We start from the raw sequence: 15,139 nt of genomic DNA, 5'->3' as shown, positions 1-15,139 counted from the left end.
GTGGGGTGGCAGTATGCTTCCTGTTTATTTGCTTTTCTATTGTTCTTCCAGACTTTTTATAATTGGTATCATTTTTCAATGCACAAAACTCTGAAATCCTGAAGCCTTTATAGAAAGCCAACTCCAGTTGGCACCCTCTGTCCTAGGCAACAAGAACCCATGAATTGTCATCTGCTCCCAGCCCTGGGCATCGAGGGAGGGGATGTGATGTACCCTTGTGGTCTCTCGTAACACCTGCTACTTTGCTTTGTTCGCAGTGAGATCCAGGAACCTGCTGATCTATGAGGAACATTCTCCCCTGGAGGAGCCGTCCAGTTCGGCCTCGGCTGGGGAGCTCGGGCGCTGGGACGGAGGTTCCTCCCTGCTCAGGGCATCAGGGCTGGAGTCCAGGCCTGACGTGGATCTTCCCCATTTCATTATATCAAATGAGACCAGCCTGGAGAAGTCAGTGCTGTTGGAGCTGCAGCAGCACTTGTGAGTCAAATAGATACAGATTCACCTCCTCTAAGGCACCGACGATGGGTTATGCGTCAGCAACATGCAGTGTGGGGTGTAGACTTTCCCACTGGCCTAGTCCAACCCTCGGCTTTTTCAAGACCTATTTCCAGCACCCGGACTCTGGAGAGTCTATTGCTTGTGAACAGCTGCCCCTAGCAGAGACTGGGGAAGAGACCTGGTGTGAGCTGGCCCCGTGTCTGCTGCGCCACTGGGGAGCTGGCAGTGGTGGCTCCAAGAATCGGGGGAAAGGGCTTGACTCCCTTCCTCCCTCAAAGCCTCACAAGTAAACATACAGTCCAGTAACAGCAGTGTACTTGCTATGCAAATGCAGCCTCAAGACATTCCCCAGCTTCCTTCCAACTAGAGATACATATATGTCATGCTATATGTCAGTATGTAGTTTTATGATTTATATGTAAATAAACATGCATTAATTATAATTTTATAGTTATAATTACATATTAATATTGAAGGACACTTCAAGAGGCACTGTGCATGTATGTATTTCCATATTGAAAATAACATACATTTGTCTCCAATTCTCCATGAGGTGTTTCCTTTAGATAGTATGAGGAACAGTCCTTGTGTAAACACAAAGGCTTGTACAACTGCTGGGAATTGTTGTCATGCTGGGGAGATACCTGGGTACACCAAATGGCACGGGAAGGAGTGTCTGCATCCAGTCCTGGTTATACATGGTGTGGTTCATGGTCTAGCTGAACTCTGCCTCTGTGCCTCCCAGAAATGATGCTATTCCAATGCAAGTGGGAAAGATTTTGTTTCAGATTCTTCAGTTTTCTTCCCCTAATGTTGCAGGGGAAAGTTTGTAATTATATATACTATTATATGTTTACATTATATTATACATGCATATAGTGCTTTATTATTTATTATTATTATTTATAGTGCTTATTATTTCAAGCACTATGTAAATATGACATATACAGTAAATCCTTTGAAATACTTGAAGAGGTTAGACATTATTATTATTATTATTCCTATTTTAGCGAATTGTGGAGCTGCCACTGGGAGTAGAGAAGACTCAGCTGCTCGACTACTTGACTCATGACACAAATCTTCTCTCTTGTCTCAGCTATTCAAGGCCCCATTGAAATCCCTCTTGTTCTGGGATGTCTTCCTGATACCAGAGCCCTCATAGCCCTCCTCTGAATGCCTACAGACTTTCTAGGCTGTTACATAATTTAATAATGTATTTATTTTCTGTTATATATTTACTGTTATTTCAAGTTAGTTTGGGTGTTTTTTTTTTTTTTAGTCTTTATCTAGAATCTTTTAATCTTTATAAAGATTTCATCTTTATCTAGATTTTTTTTAAAAATCTTTATTCTAGACCAAAGATCAGTCTTTATCCTTTTATTTTCTCCTTCCCAGAGTTTAGCATAGGGGTAACTAACCATCCTCAAGAAATACAATCATTTAAAGCAATGTACAACAAATCAGTATCAAACTTCCATGCTTATCCTCTGGGCTGGAATGTCTCCTTTGGCATGAGGCTAGAGGCAGGAATGTGGATGACGGATAGGCTGGTAGCGGGAGACTTCGGGAACAGGGGAGAGGACGAGAAGCGTGCTTGGGCCAGCCTGCAGAATTGCAGTCATGGAATGATTGTGTCATCCTACCGAGCATGAGGCAGTTGGTAGTAAGACCTCTTTTTCCTTCTGATGCCTTTGCAGGGTCAGCACCAAACTGGAGGGGAATGAAACACTGAAAGTTGTAGAACTCGACAGAAGAGTGAACGCCACCTTTTAAAGAGACCGTCGCCACCTCCCTCTATCTCCTCACTCTACCTTTATGTCTCCAAACCGCCTTTGTCGTAAGCTTTTCCTTTTTGCCACCCGATCTTGACCGAAGACCTGGACGTGCAGTCATGGCTTTGGATGCGAGGACAGCCTGGGATTTCCACCCACGGTGAGAGAGCGCCTCCCCCGGTCCCACGTCCCTCCCTGCAGAAGGGGGCCCACTTCTCTCCCTCCCTGTTGCTTACTGCCATAGGAAATTATCTTAGGGTCAGGGGTGGGACGAGCAGGCTTGTTTCTACCGACAGTGCCAAAAAGATACTGCCTGCTTCTCACCGGGGTGGGTGTGACCACCTCTTTGAAGAAGAGCTGACTCTTGTTCATTCGAGACCCCCAACTCGAGCCACAAAAATACCAGGATGCGTGTTGGAATCTGGCAAAGCACTGACTGACGTCCTGCCTTGCTCAGCCTGGGTCTCTCCTGCCGCTCTGCGCTGAGCCCCCGCTGACTTGTCCTCCGGCACTGGAGCTGGAGCGAGGCGTCCCCTTCGTACTCTCAGGCCGCAAGTGCAATGCCTGAAGGAATCAGGCTTTTCTACTCCAGGCAAACCTGCCCCATCATGTTGCTTGTAGGATTTCTCCACAATCTGTGTTCCCACACGCCCCTAGTTCTGCCTCCTTGGCTTCTCCTCCCCATTTGTAAATAGTATTTATTAGCTTTCTGAGGCTTCCCTGGGCAACCACACTGAAGACATCCGGACGCCTCCCTCCAAGCTAGCAAAGTCTTCTGTTGGCCTTTGGAGCGAGGAGGGCACCCTAGGCTCTGGGATCCCCAATCCTTCCAGGCCATGTTTTGCTTTCTTTTCTTCTTTTTTGCTGGAGCCCTATAATTATAGTTGGGAAATCTCCCTAAGCATGTGTCCTCCTGTAGAATGAACTCAGAGGGAAAGTTGGAGCAGTGCCTTGCTCAGGTCTGGGGCTCTGTGGATAGATGCTTTTTCTGTCCCATACCCATAACAGGGAAGGGAAGCCCTGTCCCTGACAGCAGGTGTTTCAGACAACCCTGCTAGCTTGTCTCTCTCCACCTCCCCTGACACTTCTGCCTTCCCCCTCCTCTTCTGCCTCAACACAGGAGGTGAGCCTGAGGCCTGTTCCTGGGGTCAGAGTAGGTGACATTTGTGTATCCAGGCTTACCTTTTATAGTCAGGTTTGGCTACTTTGCAGCTCACCCAAAGAGACACGACCTAATCCCCCAACCTACTCTTATTTTTTTTAATGATTAAAAGTAACTTTTGTAGTTTTAAAAAAACTTTCCTCTTTCCTACAAATAAGAAATGGAAATTGACCTTTTACTGTATAATGTAGAAGACTCCCCTTAAATGTTTTTCCCTAGCTTGTAAAAGATTTCGTGTAAGAAATTTGCTCACGTTTTGTATTTTATTTTTAGTAGTAGCTGAAGCACCCTTAGCTTTAACTCTCTCTCTGTCTCCGTTTCTGTCTCTCATCTACATTGTCATTGGAACCTGTACTTAGGAGAGATTAAGCCACACCTGGGCCTTCTGTTCCATAGCAGACACAGGATTTGGTGTCATTAGCATTTGCCGTCAGACCTCATAAGCAGATCTGGTACCTTCGGGGCTCACCGTCAGTGATTCCTCTCTCCCTACTGTGATGGAGAGAGTTCTGGCTGGGAGGCGGCCAAATTCATCTTCTTAGCACTGATGTAAAGCTGGATCAGGATTGCAGTGGTCCTGGCAGCCCTCTCGGCCCTCTGCATGCCTCTCGCTGTCCCTTCCGTTGGCCAGGGAGGGCTGAGATGGGCTGGGCTGTGCAGGAGGAAGGTTGCTAGCATGCGCCCCGCTTCTGTTTCTCTCTACCTTCTCCTCTCCTTCTCCTCTTCTGCTCTAGACCCTCTTGGGCCTGGCTGGTGTCTGCTAACCATGGGCCACTACTGACCCATCCCTCTCTTTAAAATGTCATGTAATTATCAGACATGAGCAGCCTGTGTGTGGGGGTAGGGAGAGGGCGGCTAAGAAGGTAAGAATATAGAATTAACTCAAGTAGTATTTGGACGATAAGAAAGGCAAGCTTTTGTATGTCAGTGAGAATGGGTCATCTTACCCACCTGACGCACTGGAACCAGATCGGATTTTTAAATCTCCTGGATTAGCCTGAGTAGACAACTGGCTCTTCTGAATAAGGAGGGAGAAGGAAAAGGGCAGCAAACTCCTAGCGCCTGTCTTTAGTGCCTTGAGGATTTTATTTCCTCCCTGACCTACCCTTGCTTGACATCACTGTCTCCAGCCCTCCATACGGCAGGGCTTGATCTCTGGGAAACCTTTCTTCCCACAACTGAATCTGTGTCTAGAGACCAGGGACATCAGCCTGAGAGCTCAAATGGCCATCGTAAGGGGATCCAAGGACCAATTGCTGCTATTATGAGAAAGACCTCTGCCCTCCACTCCTTGCTTGGGCGAGTAAGGGGAACTAAACAGTTATCTCTTTAGGAGGACGTCATGGAGTCAAGAGGATGCAGAAGAGTTGGATAATACCAGATTGGTTCCAAATAGTTAATGGGTGTGTGCACCTTTTCTGTTCCAGGGTTAAGCCCACAGTGTCAGTGGATTTGTTTCCCCCCCCAGAGCCATCCCATAGATGAGTCAGTAATACCTGGTTAGCCCTGAAGATGTCAAATAGTGGCAGCCTTTTGGCTTCTGAACCTCAGTTTTGGAAAGTAAGAGACGGTTAGCACAACCATCAATCATAAAGAATCAATGTTAATGATAAACATATTAATATATTTTTCATTATGGCAACAGCTTTTCCTCTTTCCTTTCTTTGATTAGCTTAGTGGAGGAGATGTCTTGCAAAAGTTCAGAGAACACGTACTTTTTTACTGGATGAGACCTGAGTAACCCAGACCCCCCAGTGAGGTTCTATTCACAGCTCTTGACTTTGCACTTAGAAATGGATACTGTAAATGAAAGGCCTCAGTGCCAGGTTTAAGAAAGAATTTCTGTGAAGTGTTAGGACTCTGGAGCCTAGCTCACATAAAGGGAGTGTTACATAAGAATCTGACAGCTGAACTAGGTTGCTCCTTTTGGGCAGGAGGTGGGGATGAGGTTTGACACCAGTACAGGCAAAATTAGATAACCTTTTTATGAATATAAATATTTTGATTTAAAGACCTAATTTGTAGATTGTGAAAGCAGCTTTTAGCTCAACTTATTTACAAACCAACTATAAGTACCATGTTTTTTTCTTCCTAAATCTCTCGGTTTAGCCTGAATGCCGAGAGAGGGCTGTGAATCTCGTGTACCCTTGGAGCAGGAGTCTTGAATTGGTTCACCATTATTCTGGCAGTGAGTCAGTGTCCAGAATTTTTGACAGAGGTGTTTTATTAAAATTTTTTTAGCACTTTGTGCCTCCTTCCTCCTATGTCCTCACACCAAGCAAAAGACAAGGATCAGAGGCCCTTCGGGGCCAGCGCCTCCGAACACACGTGTCACGTGAGCACGTTGCACACTCAGAGACCTCCCTCTCCCCGTTGAGGAAACGGAGCATCCGTGCCGGCCTTGCTAACGTGCGGAGATGGGAGACGGAGGAGAAGGTATTAGTCTCCCCCTTCTCTGCCAAGAGCTCTTGTCACTAATTCGGTTCTGTTGAATCCAGTCTTTGAGAAACCTTTACTACAGACACCAGCTCTCCTGCTTGCGGTGCAGGCAGGACCTGTGAGACAGACCAGTAGCAGGTGGGGCCCTGGTCCGAGTCATTTTCTTTGAATGCTTTTCAGCTGAGACAATTAGGAGACGTGATCGCATAAGCCCCTCTGGGAGGGCAGCTACAGGAGAGAGTAGGGGGCTGTGAAGCAGCCAGAGACAGAGTTCAGATTTTTCATTCATTCATTCATTCATTGAGTCAGTCATTCACTCCCAAGGAAGAGTGTTGCAGAAGGCCCTAGTGACTATTGGGGAAGAAGGGGGCTGAGGAAGCTTCATTAATCAATAGCTCTTCAAAAGACCCATGTGCCAGCTCTCTCTCTCTCTCCTTTTTCTCTCCCTCTCCCTCTCTCTCTCCCTTTTGCGCAGGCATGCGCACACATGCACACTCGCACACTCGCACACACGTTCCTCCCTCATCTTGGACACTCGTTTGTGCCTTACATGTGCCTTATATTTGAATCCAGGATGACTGAGAACTACCTAGGGGCTGGGAGATTTTATATACAGCTTTGTGGTACTAGACTAAGGTGGACATGGGAAAAGGAACTTTTTTCCAAAGGCTCAAAAATGGTTTCCTAAAAGTGAGCCACGATCAGATTTGCACATCAGGAGAAAAGGAACAGAGTTATGTCCATTAGGAAAATCCCATCCTGCAGAGGTGCAATCACATCAGAAAATGGCCAGCCGGGATTAAAGGTATTGTAAATCCTCAGAGCAGAACATTTTCTCAGCTCAGAGGAACCTGACGCATTTGAGGATTAAGGCTCCATGTCTCCGTGGACAAAGGGTCAGCACCTACCACAGGACAAGACTAGGTATTGTTTCGTTTTGTCCTTTTGGGCAACATAAAATCTGGGAATGCTTTATTTTGTCTTGGTTTCTAGAAGGAAGGGAAATAATAATGCTTGAGCACCTACTAGATGCTGGGTACTGTGCTAAATAAGTCTTAATTTTATAGAAAGAGAAAACAAGGGCAACTAATTACTATAGATGGATAAACAGCTAAGTGATATGGAAAGTGCAGCAATTTGTGGATCTCTTTCTGCGTGAACACGCTATAAACTTTTAAGGTCCTCTGGGCAGGGAATGCAGTGCCTACTTCCTAGGCTGGCCCTGCTGTGCAAAGTTCAGGTTTTTGCCTCATGCTGGAGATGTTCATCTCCTGTCCGGTTCATCCAATCCTCTGTGAGTTCCAGCTAGCAGCCTTTGCATCCTGGAAAAGCAACACCAGCGGTTTTAGCTGTTTCTCTGCTCCTCTTCCTTACTCACCAGCTGGCGGAGAACAATGAACTTTTTGCACCATGGACCCATGGCCTATGCTGTTCAGCAAATCTCCCTTTCAGATGAAACACTTTCTGAGTCTATGAAAAACACCAGCACTCTTTGACAAATTGTGAGCGACCCTTTTTAAACAATGCTGAGCAGACTCTGCACTATAAGCAACCATGAGCTTTAATGTCTCTGCTGACAGGCTGGGCTTTCCTCTCTCTGGTAACAACGTTATACAGACCAGCAGTGTTTAAGTCTGAATACATTGTGCGTCTATTATCTGTCATATCATGCTGTTTTTTATGGCTTTTTATTCTTTATCATAGCTAAGTAAATACCAAAAAAAAGTAAATGCTTTGTAGGATACTTGTATTTAGTTTGGAAAAAAATGAACTGAAATTGTTATGCTTTTGTATTTCTATTTCTTGCAAATAAAATATTTTTTCTTAAATAGTGAAAGTTGAACATCCTGATACTCTGTTTTTAAAAGCTTTTCATATAAGCATGGATCTGCATATGTGTGCCTAACCATTCTTTCCTGATTATCTAGTCCAACTGAAAGAAGAGCCTCAAACCAGCAATTTATATGTTATCTAGACCTGAATCCAAGTCTCAATTGGAGGAATATTGAGAAATGTAATTGTTTTTTCAGTCAGTCACAGGAAGAAAAACAGTATTCTCTGGAGATTTATGCTGCTTGACTGCTATTTTCGTTGTCTCCTACAACTATTCTCTAACTAGATTTCAGAACTCCATGGATTTGATTTTGCTTTCCCCATCTCGGGATGCTTGAGGATGATGGCTTGGACCTGAGCCAGAAGAGAAGGATCCTTCCTCATGTGAACAGTTGCAGAGGACACCTAACACATATTCATGCTCCAGAAATTCTGATGAAATGGTTGATAAAGGTCAACGCACTCGAGCAGAATCATCTTTATTCCATTGCAATCTCTGTATTCTAATTTAATTTTCTCTACTCAGAGAGAGTGGGGCTTCATTTAGCCTTAGAAAGAGTATCCAAGATGTTAGAGACTAAGGCCATGGACCGTGTTTACCTGCACCTCCACCCCCCTTGCCAACTTTTTTTTATCTCAGCAGAATGCCGAACCCTTCCTTGAGCTCATGGGTGCTTTAATCTCCTGCTGCCTTTCTTCTCTGAGCACCTTGACCTTCTCTTCTTCTGTTCCTATGCAAGTGTCCTTTCCCAGTGGAGGATTTTAGTCATACACCCTCCCTCTTTCTTATTCTGTGAGCCTATAATGGAAACTTCCTCCTTGACATTCTGATATCTTTCCAGGGGTGTGTGGAGGGGGCAAATACTCACTGGTTTGAAAATACTCTGTATTAATCGTGCCTTTGTATTTTCTGTATTTCTAATGCTTTGACATCTGGGACCTTCCTGACCCAGGAGAGACTGCTCCTCACAGGGGTAGCCAATCACTAGATAAAGTAAAGGACTTGTCTATAAGCACAACTTTCATATGCAAACCTACCAATCCAGAGCCCATTCCCCAACCACTTCCTTTATGGGCTCTCAGGACCTCACTATCCCCCCTGCCCTAACCACCTAATCACCATGGCGAGGTACCAGACAACTAGAAAAAATCTCTATACCTCAGAACCCACTGAAATTTTTCAAACTAGCCACGCTTAAACCCACTTTCCTTGCCTTGCTTGTTCCTTTCTGCAGAAACTACAGTAAAGCCTCTTGCCTAATTTTTCTCACTCCCTCTGCCTCCCAGTCAACCCTGGTGCTTCCCTGTGTGGCCCTGCGTGGTGTGGCAAGCTCCCTCACCTTGGGGACTGTGAGTAACAAACTACATTTTCTTTTTTAAAAAAATTCAACAGCTTTAATTAAAATTAATAATCATTATCACATATTTAGTAAGTACCCACTGTGTATTGAAATCTGTTAACTGATATAGGACAAATTGCAACAGTAGCATAAAGCTTGTCTACTTTGGAGAAGCTAGGAAATTATGAGACATTAACTTAAAAAAAATTAACTTAAAAAATACTCAATGTTTATTAGTAAATATGTTGATAATGTTCCATATTCTTTCAACTTGATTCACCTCTCTGCTAATTAATATGTAGTCTAAATCTTCTTATAGATCACTTTTTGGATAAAGATGAACATTTTTTAAGCTTTTATTTTATTTCTTTACAAACAAACTATCTTTTCAATGGCAGTTGTCTCCTGATCTGTTGGCCTCACCACATCTAAATAATAATAAAACCTACATTTTAAAACACATTCCTTAGGCATCAGAATGTCAAATCAGAGGCTGATCCCAGGCTCACAGGTATTTGGGTTTCACGGATGGGCCTACTACGATTTAGAGCAATGTAACACAGATTGATTGTCTCATTTTACAGTGGTTGTCACTTTTATTCCAGAGAAAATAAATGAGACCTACACAGGTTGATGGGGCTTGTTCATGGGAAAAGAAGTAAATAAGAAAGCAGGTGTCTAGAGCGCTAATCCTGTGCTCAGTTTCCAGGGTGAATCATACCTCATATCTCTGAAAAGGAGAGCTTTCCAGGCAAGGGAACCATGGGATACAGTGGGGGGAAAAAGCAGGTTGGATTCAGGAGATAAAGGTTATGGGTTCTTGCCTCGTAATACCATTAACTTGTTGACCTTGAGGGAAAAGGAGACACTTACTGGGTGCCTATTATGTACCAGGTGATTTTCATGTATTATCTGTGATCTTGTTTATTTCCTCTAGAACATTTATGGAGGATATATAATTATCCCCTTTCACAGTTGAGGCAATTGGGGTTCAAAAAATTAAGACTCTTACTCAAATTATCATATGGCAAATTAGGTGCTGATGAGAGATTTAAGCCCTGGTCTTTGCTGACTCCAAGTACATAGTCTTTGAACTACACTATGCTGTTTTTTAGGGCTTGAGAATTTGTACTTGTAAAAATACAGGAGTTAGCCTAGATCAAAGGTTGCAAACCTTCAGGTCATGCACAAATGCTTCTGGTTTGGCCCTATGATGATTCAAACATTTAAATATTGCTGGTTAACTTGCAACCTTCAAATATTTCTCACACAACTCCAGATTTCCATATTCTCTTGAAAGACTTGAAGACCCGGCAATTTCAGGAGCTGCATAATGGTGGCCCTTAGATGGTGTAGGTCATCTCTGCCTGGCCACATTTCCCACGCCCAGGCTGGTTCACTCATTTATGTCACTTACCTGGTCCTTCCGTCGTCTGAATTGACAGCCTCTGGACTAGATGGTGGCTGACTTTCTGGGAGTCATGAAAGAGGGAATAAAGGAAAAGATACTGTATTGGTGGTGGGACTAGGAGGTGAGGAAGGTGGTTAGTTTCACCCTGAGGGACAGGAAGTGAGAAGCCTGAGTAGGGAGGCAGTTGGGCTGTGAGTGGGGGAGGAGTCTACCCAGTGATTGCCTTTATAGGCACTACCGGAAAAAAAAATTTGCAATCTGGGCTCTGTTCTCCTTAGTCCCAGAGATAAATCTTCATTCATCTCAAATTTTATATTAAAAATCTTTTTAATGATCCCCCTTGCGTAAGACCCTGTGCTTTCCATGAAGTGCTTCCTCATGCCTTCTAATGTAACTTGCTGATCATCCACGAGGAAGGTGGAGCAATTGTTAGTGTCCCTGTCGCTCAGCTGAGGAAGTGGAGGCTGTTAGAGACGCGAATGGCTCCACGTTAGGTTACACAGTGAATGAGTGCAGAGGAGAATCACAAACCAGCTGTCCTGATTTCCAGCCTAGTACTAGTTCCTGTAACCATGCCTGATCTGGGGCAGGTGACGCTCTAGCTATCATCCATTACCTCTCTAATGGAATCACTTGGCAAGGTGGCACTGCCATATTCTTTTGCCCGGAATTCTCAGGATTGATTTTTAACCCAGGATTTGGGACATTCCCAAAGGCTCCTGTCTCTACAGGGAGGGGAAAAGAAGGCAGATGGCTCATTTCAGTTCTTTCCTGCAAAATAATCCAAGCCACCATTTGCGAGGCTGCTTACAACTTGATCCCTCCCATCATCATTTGATGAGCCTGGGCAGGTCGCACAAGTTGATGTTGTCTTCCAATGGGCACAGCTGTTGCTAGATCTTCTGGCCATGTTAAAGAAGAGTTCTCACCCCAGGAGGAGCCCATGTGTTCCCCCTCCTCCCTCTATGCTGTCGTTTTTCGATGGAGGAGCAAAAATAACCATTGAGGGATACCACGAAAGCTGCTGGAGAGGCTGCTGTGCTGTTCTCCAAGAAGTCTGTTTCAAAATGTTTATTAAGTGAAAAGCATTCGGGAATCGGGGCTGCCAGCATGTTCGTAACTAATGTCCTCCCCAATATTACTGCAAGACAGATGGCAAGTTGAGTTTCCTGGTGGGTACATGAGAGGTCCATGTGCTTGGGCTGGTTCAAAGAAAACAACTTCCCCCCAAAGAAGAAATGTAAATGTACAATCACCTACATATTTAGAGACCACCAGGAAAGAAAAGGCGCCTCTAATCCCCCCAATGTTTTCTTTCTTGGCTTCATTATCATTTAAATGCTTTCAATGGATGATACAACTTTTTATCCTGGTTTGAGATAGTTTAAATTGTAAATGAATGCAGAAAAGAAAATACAGTTGAAATGGTATGTGCAATATTGCATACATAATTCCACGCAATCCTACCCCAGGGGCAGTACTTGACAGGGGATATAGGTTGAACCAGAAGGGGTGCTTTAGATAAAGTCAATGAGAGTCAGGGTCTGCATGTATGGCGCAACAAGGAAAAGAGAGAGGTGGAAATAGTGCTATTGAAACCCATGACAAAATTTTCCTGCAATACAACTAAATTTTGAAATATGTAATATTCAGAATTAAATGATATTGTCAGTGATATTGTCCATAGCTAAAAAAATTAGAGTACTAAAAAGCTTTTATTGAAAAAAAGCAGTCCATTTTTCTATATCTTTTCCATCCACCAGTCCTACTTCTTGGAAGTAACCAAATTAGATTTCTTCTTGCATTTATTTCTATATTTGTAAATAATGTGTTTATGTTCTAATATTTTATGTATCAATTTTAGACTCTTACTGTTAGTTCTTTTCATGGTATATAAGAATTTTACCACCATCACACACACACACACACACACACATTTCTCTCCCCATTTGGCCTCTCTTTCATATTACCAGCCTTCCTCAAAGATCTGAATGGCTATTGTCCATTCTCATGCATAAAACAACATTGACGATGTATAATGATTAGTTATAAATTTGAGAGTAAGGGTAAGCGAATGTTCATTTTCATTTAACCTAGTGTTCTTCAAACTGAGGGCCAAAGGGCTGGGAAATCAATTTCATGTATTTTTAACCAACAATTTACAAAAGAGAAACAATGGAATGGAATAGAATGGGGTTGGGATGGAATGGGATAGAATGGAATTTCACAGAATAACATAGAAAATATCAGAATGCGTTTAGTAGAGATTAACACTGTTTCATGTAACGTTAATTTCAGTTCTGTTTGTGTGTATGTAAGCATTGTTCTGGGTCACAACTTAAAAGTTATGTCTTTCTGAGGGTCCCAATAAAAATGTTTTAAATTCTCAAAAAAAGAGCATTCATGTATAGCACATAGAGTATAACAAATATTTTATAATAACTTTATATGGAGTATAATCTATAAAAATATCGAATCACTATGTTGTACACCTGAACAACACCTGACTACTGTAAGTCAACTGTACTTCAATTAAAAAAACTGACTGAATTCTCTCTCTTTAAGGAGATCGGATGGTAAGTTAGTGTTTTCTTGTTAGGGTTCCCAAAGGGTAGTATTTGAATACCTGGGACCATTCAAGTTTCTTAAGAGGAAAATATTTCTATGTCCTGACAGGGGAACGTGACTGTACAGGTATTCTGGGATCATGGTGGGGAACGGCACCGGGGAGAGTCTAATCGTTCAGTATGTGGTTTACTTCATCCTCCTGTTTTCATTCCATGCCTCCCCTCTCTTTTCTTCTGTCTCTGGTGGCTTAAGCTGTGTTCTATTTGGATTATCTCCATCAAAGAACCTCCAAGAATCTTCTAGATGACTTAGCACTTGCTCTCACCCACCATTGCCTAACTGATGTTGTAAAGGCTGACACCAGGGACTGGCCGTGAGTGAGTTTTTCTCTTCTCTGCCCAAACTCCATCCCCCTCTGACATTGCCAAGCCTGCAGTGGTCTCTGATGCTGTTTTCATTGCTCTAGAGGTGCCTGAGTTTTTGCACGAACCAAGGTCATGTAGCTCTGCATGTCTGAAAGGGTAGGTGTTGCTAACAAGAGCCAGAACTTTGGACCCAAATTTTAAAACAATTTCTAATCTGGGATTTAAAATATATTAGAAGTCCCACTTTCACGTCCTGGGTGAAAAGTGGGAGAGGATGATATGGCAAAGAGGAGACCTCCCATCAGGACCGCATGGCATTTCACACACGTAAGTTTTGCTCCCTTTGCCTTTCCTGGATACCTGATCACAGGAGCCGTGGAGACAAAATTAAGAGGATGAAGTAGGTGGTAGCAGATAGAGGCAGACCACTTGGTGTAATGGAATGCCTATTTTTAGGTCTAAAACCTTGCCTTTCCAATCATAGATTGAGGAAGCTCTGGCTTGGCAATATATCTAAAAGTTTCTGTTGACACTTTGGAATGTGACTGTCGTGAAGTGAGTGCAAAGTTAGAATCTGCCTCAAGTCATAGGAAGCAAGAGTTCACTCTGCCCTGAGTTAATTGATTCGCGTGTGGAGTAGTCCATTCCGTTCTGGGTACCGCATTTCAAAATACATATCATAAGCCTTCTTAGGTATTGACAAACTTTATCAAAATGGTTGTATCAATTTACACTTCCACCAGCAATATATATGTTCCTGTTTGCCAATACTCTCACCAATGCTTGATGTGATCTGATTTTAATTTTTGCTACTCTGATGGGTATAAAATGACATCTTGTGGTTATGACTGAACTAAAACACACTTTTTATTCTTTTGAAACATAATGTTTTTATTCTTTTCATGAACATTTAACGTAAACATTTAAAATTAATCAGTATGTTTACTCTCCTTCTGAGCAAACTAAGAACCTCAGCATGCCTTAATTCTGAGCAGTTCCCCAATTTTCATGAAATTTTTGTGCAATATTTTAGTTGAACAGTTGGTCCTCATGTTGTACAGAGAGCTTATTTGTAAATTTGTCTACTCATTAAAATTTACTTGTATCCCCGAAATCACTCCTCACAGCACTTTCATGATAATTCATGAACTTGTGCAGGACAGCGAAAAATGTGAGTTGCCTGATGCATGTGAACCCAGTGAAGGTTGAACAAGGTGACACTCTGCCTTCTTATTTCAGCACTCATATTGTATACAAGTGTCCTTTTTGTGATCTATTTAGTGCATTTTTGTGCTTTTTGGAGTGATTTTGCTGTTTAAAATGGCCCCCAAGCATAGTGCTGAAATTCTGTCTGTGTTACTAAGTGCAAAAAAAGCTGTGATTTGCCTTATGGAGAAAGTATATGTGAGAGAAGGTTCATTTAGGCATGAGTTACAGTGCTTTTGGCTATAAGGTCAATGCTAATAAATCAACAATGCAGTACATTCAGAAAAAGGAAGAGGAAATCCTGACCTGGACATGAGTCTACTCGGAAAAGTGCTAAAGTAACATCTATGAGTGATGAAGCTATGGAAAAGGTGGAAGAGCAGCTAAGTTTCTGGATTCATGAGATGAGGATTGATTTAAAAAAGCACAGTAGACATCATTGTTATGAAGCTGGAAGCCAAAGAAATTTATGGTCGCATTACCCAGGGTTAGGATAATGTTAAACCCCTCTCAGCTAGTGCAGGCTGGCTCACACATTTCAAAAAGCT

At 42.9% G+C, this 15,139-nt stretch overlaps 1 protein-coding gene across 1 annotated transcript in view; it reads left to right on the top strand.

Moving 5' to 3' along the window:
* The window catches only part of CREB3L2 (cAMP responsive element binding protein 3 like 2), a 124,025-nt gene extending 116,389 nt beyond the window's left edge, over nucleotides 1–7,636 (top strand). The window contains exons 12-13 of the mRNA XM_061198773.1: nucleotides 258–474; nucleotides 2,193–7,636. Coding sequence (XP_061054756.1) covers nucleotides 258–474; nucleotides 2,193–2,268 — 293 coding nt within the window. The 3' untranslated portion in view covers nucleotides 2,269–7,636. The remainder of the gene's footprint in view (nucleotides 1–257; nucleotides 475–2,192) is intronic.
* Nucleotides 7,637–15,139: the final 7,503 nt, after the last annotated feature.

The sequence above is a fragment of the Eubalaena glacialis genome, chromosome 8, assembly GCF_028564815.1.
Source record: "Eubalaena glacialis isolate mEubGla1 chromosome 8, mEubGla1.1.hap2.+ XY, whole genome shotgun sequence".
Lineage (NCBI taxonomy): Eukaryota > Metazoa > Chordata > Mammalia > Artiodactyla > Balaenidae > Eubalaena > Eubalaena glacialis.
This window is presented reverse-complemented; position numbering and strand designations above follow the sequence as displayed.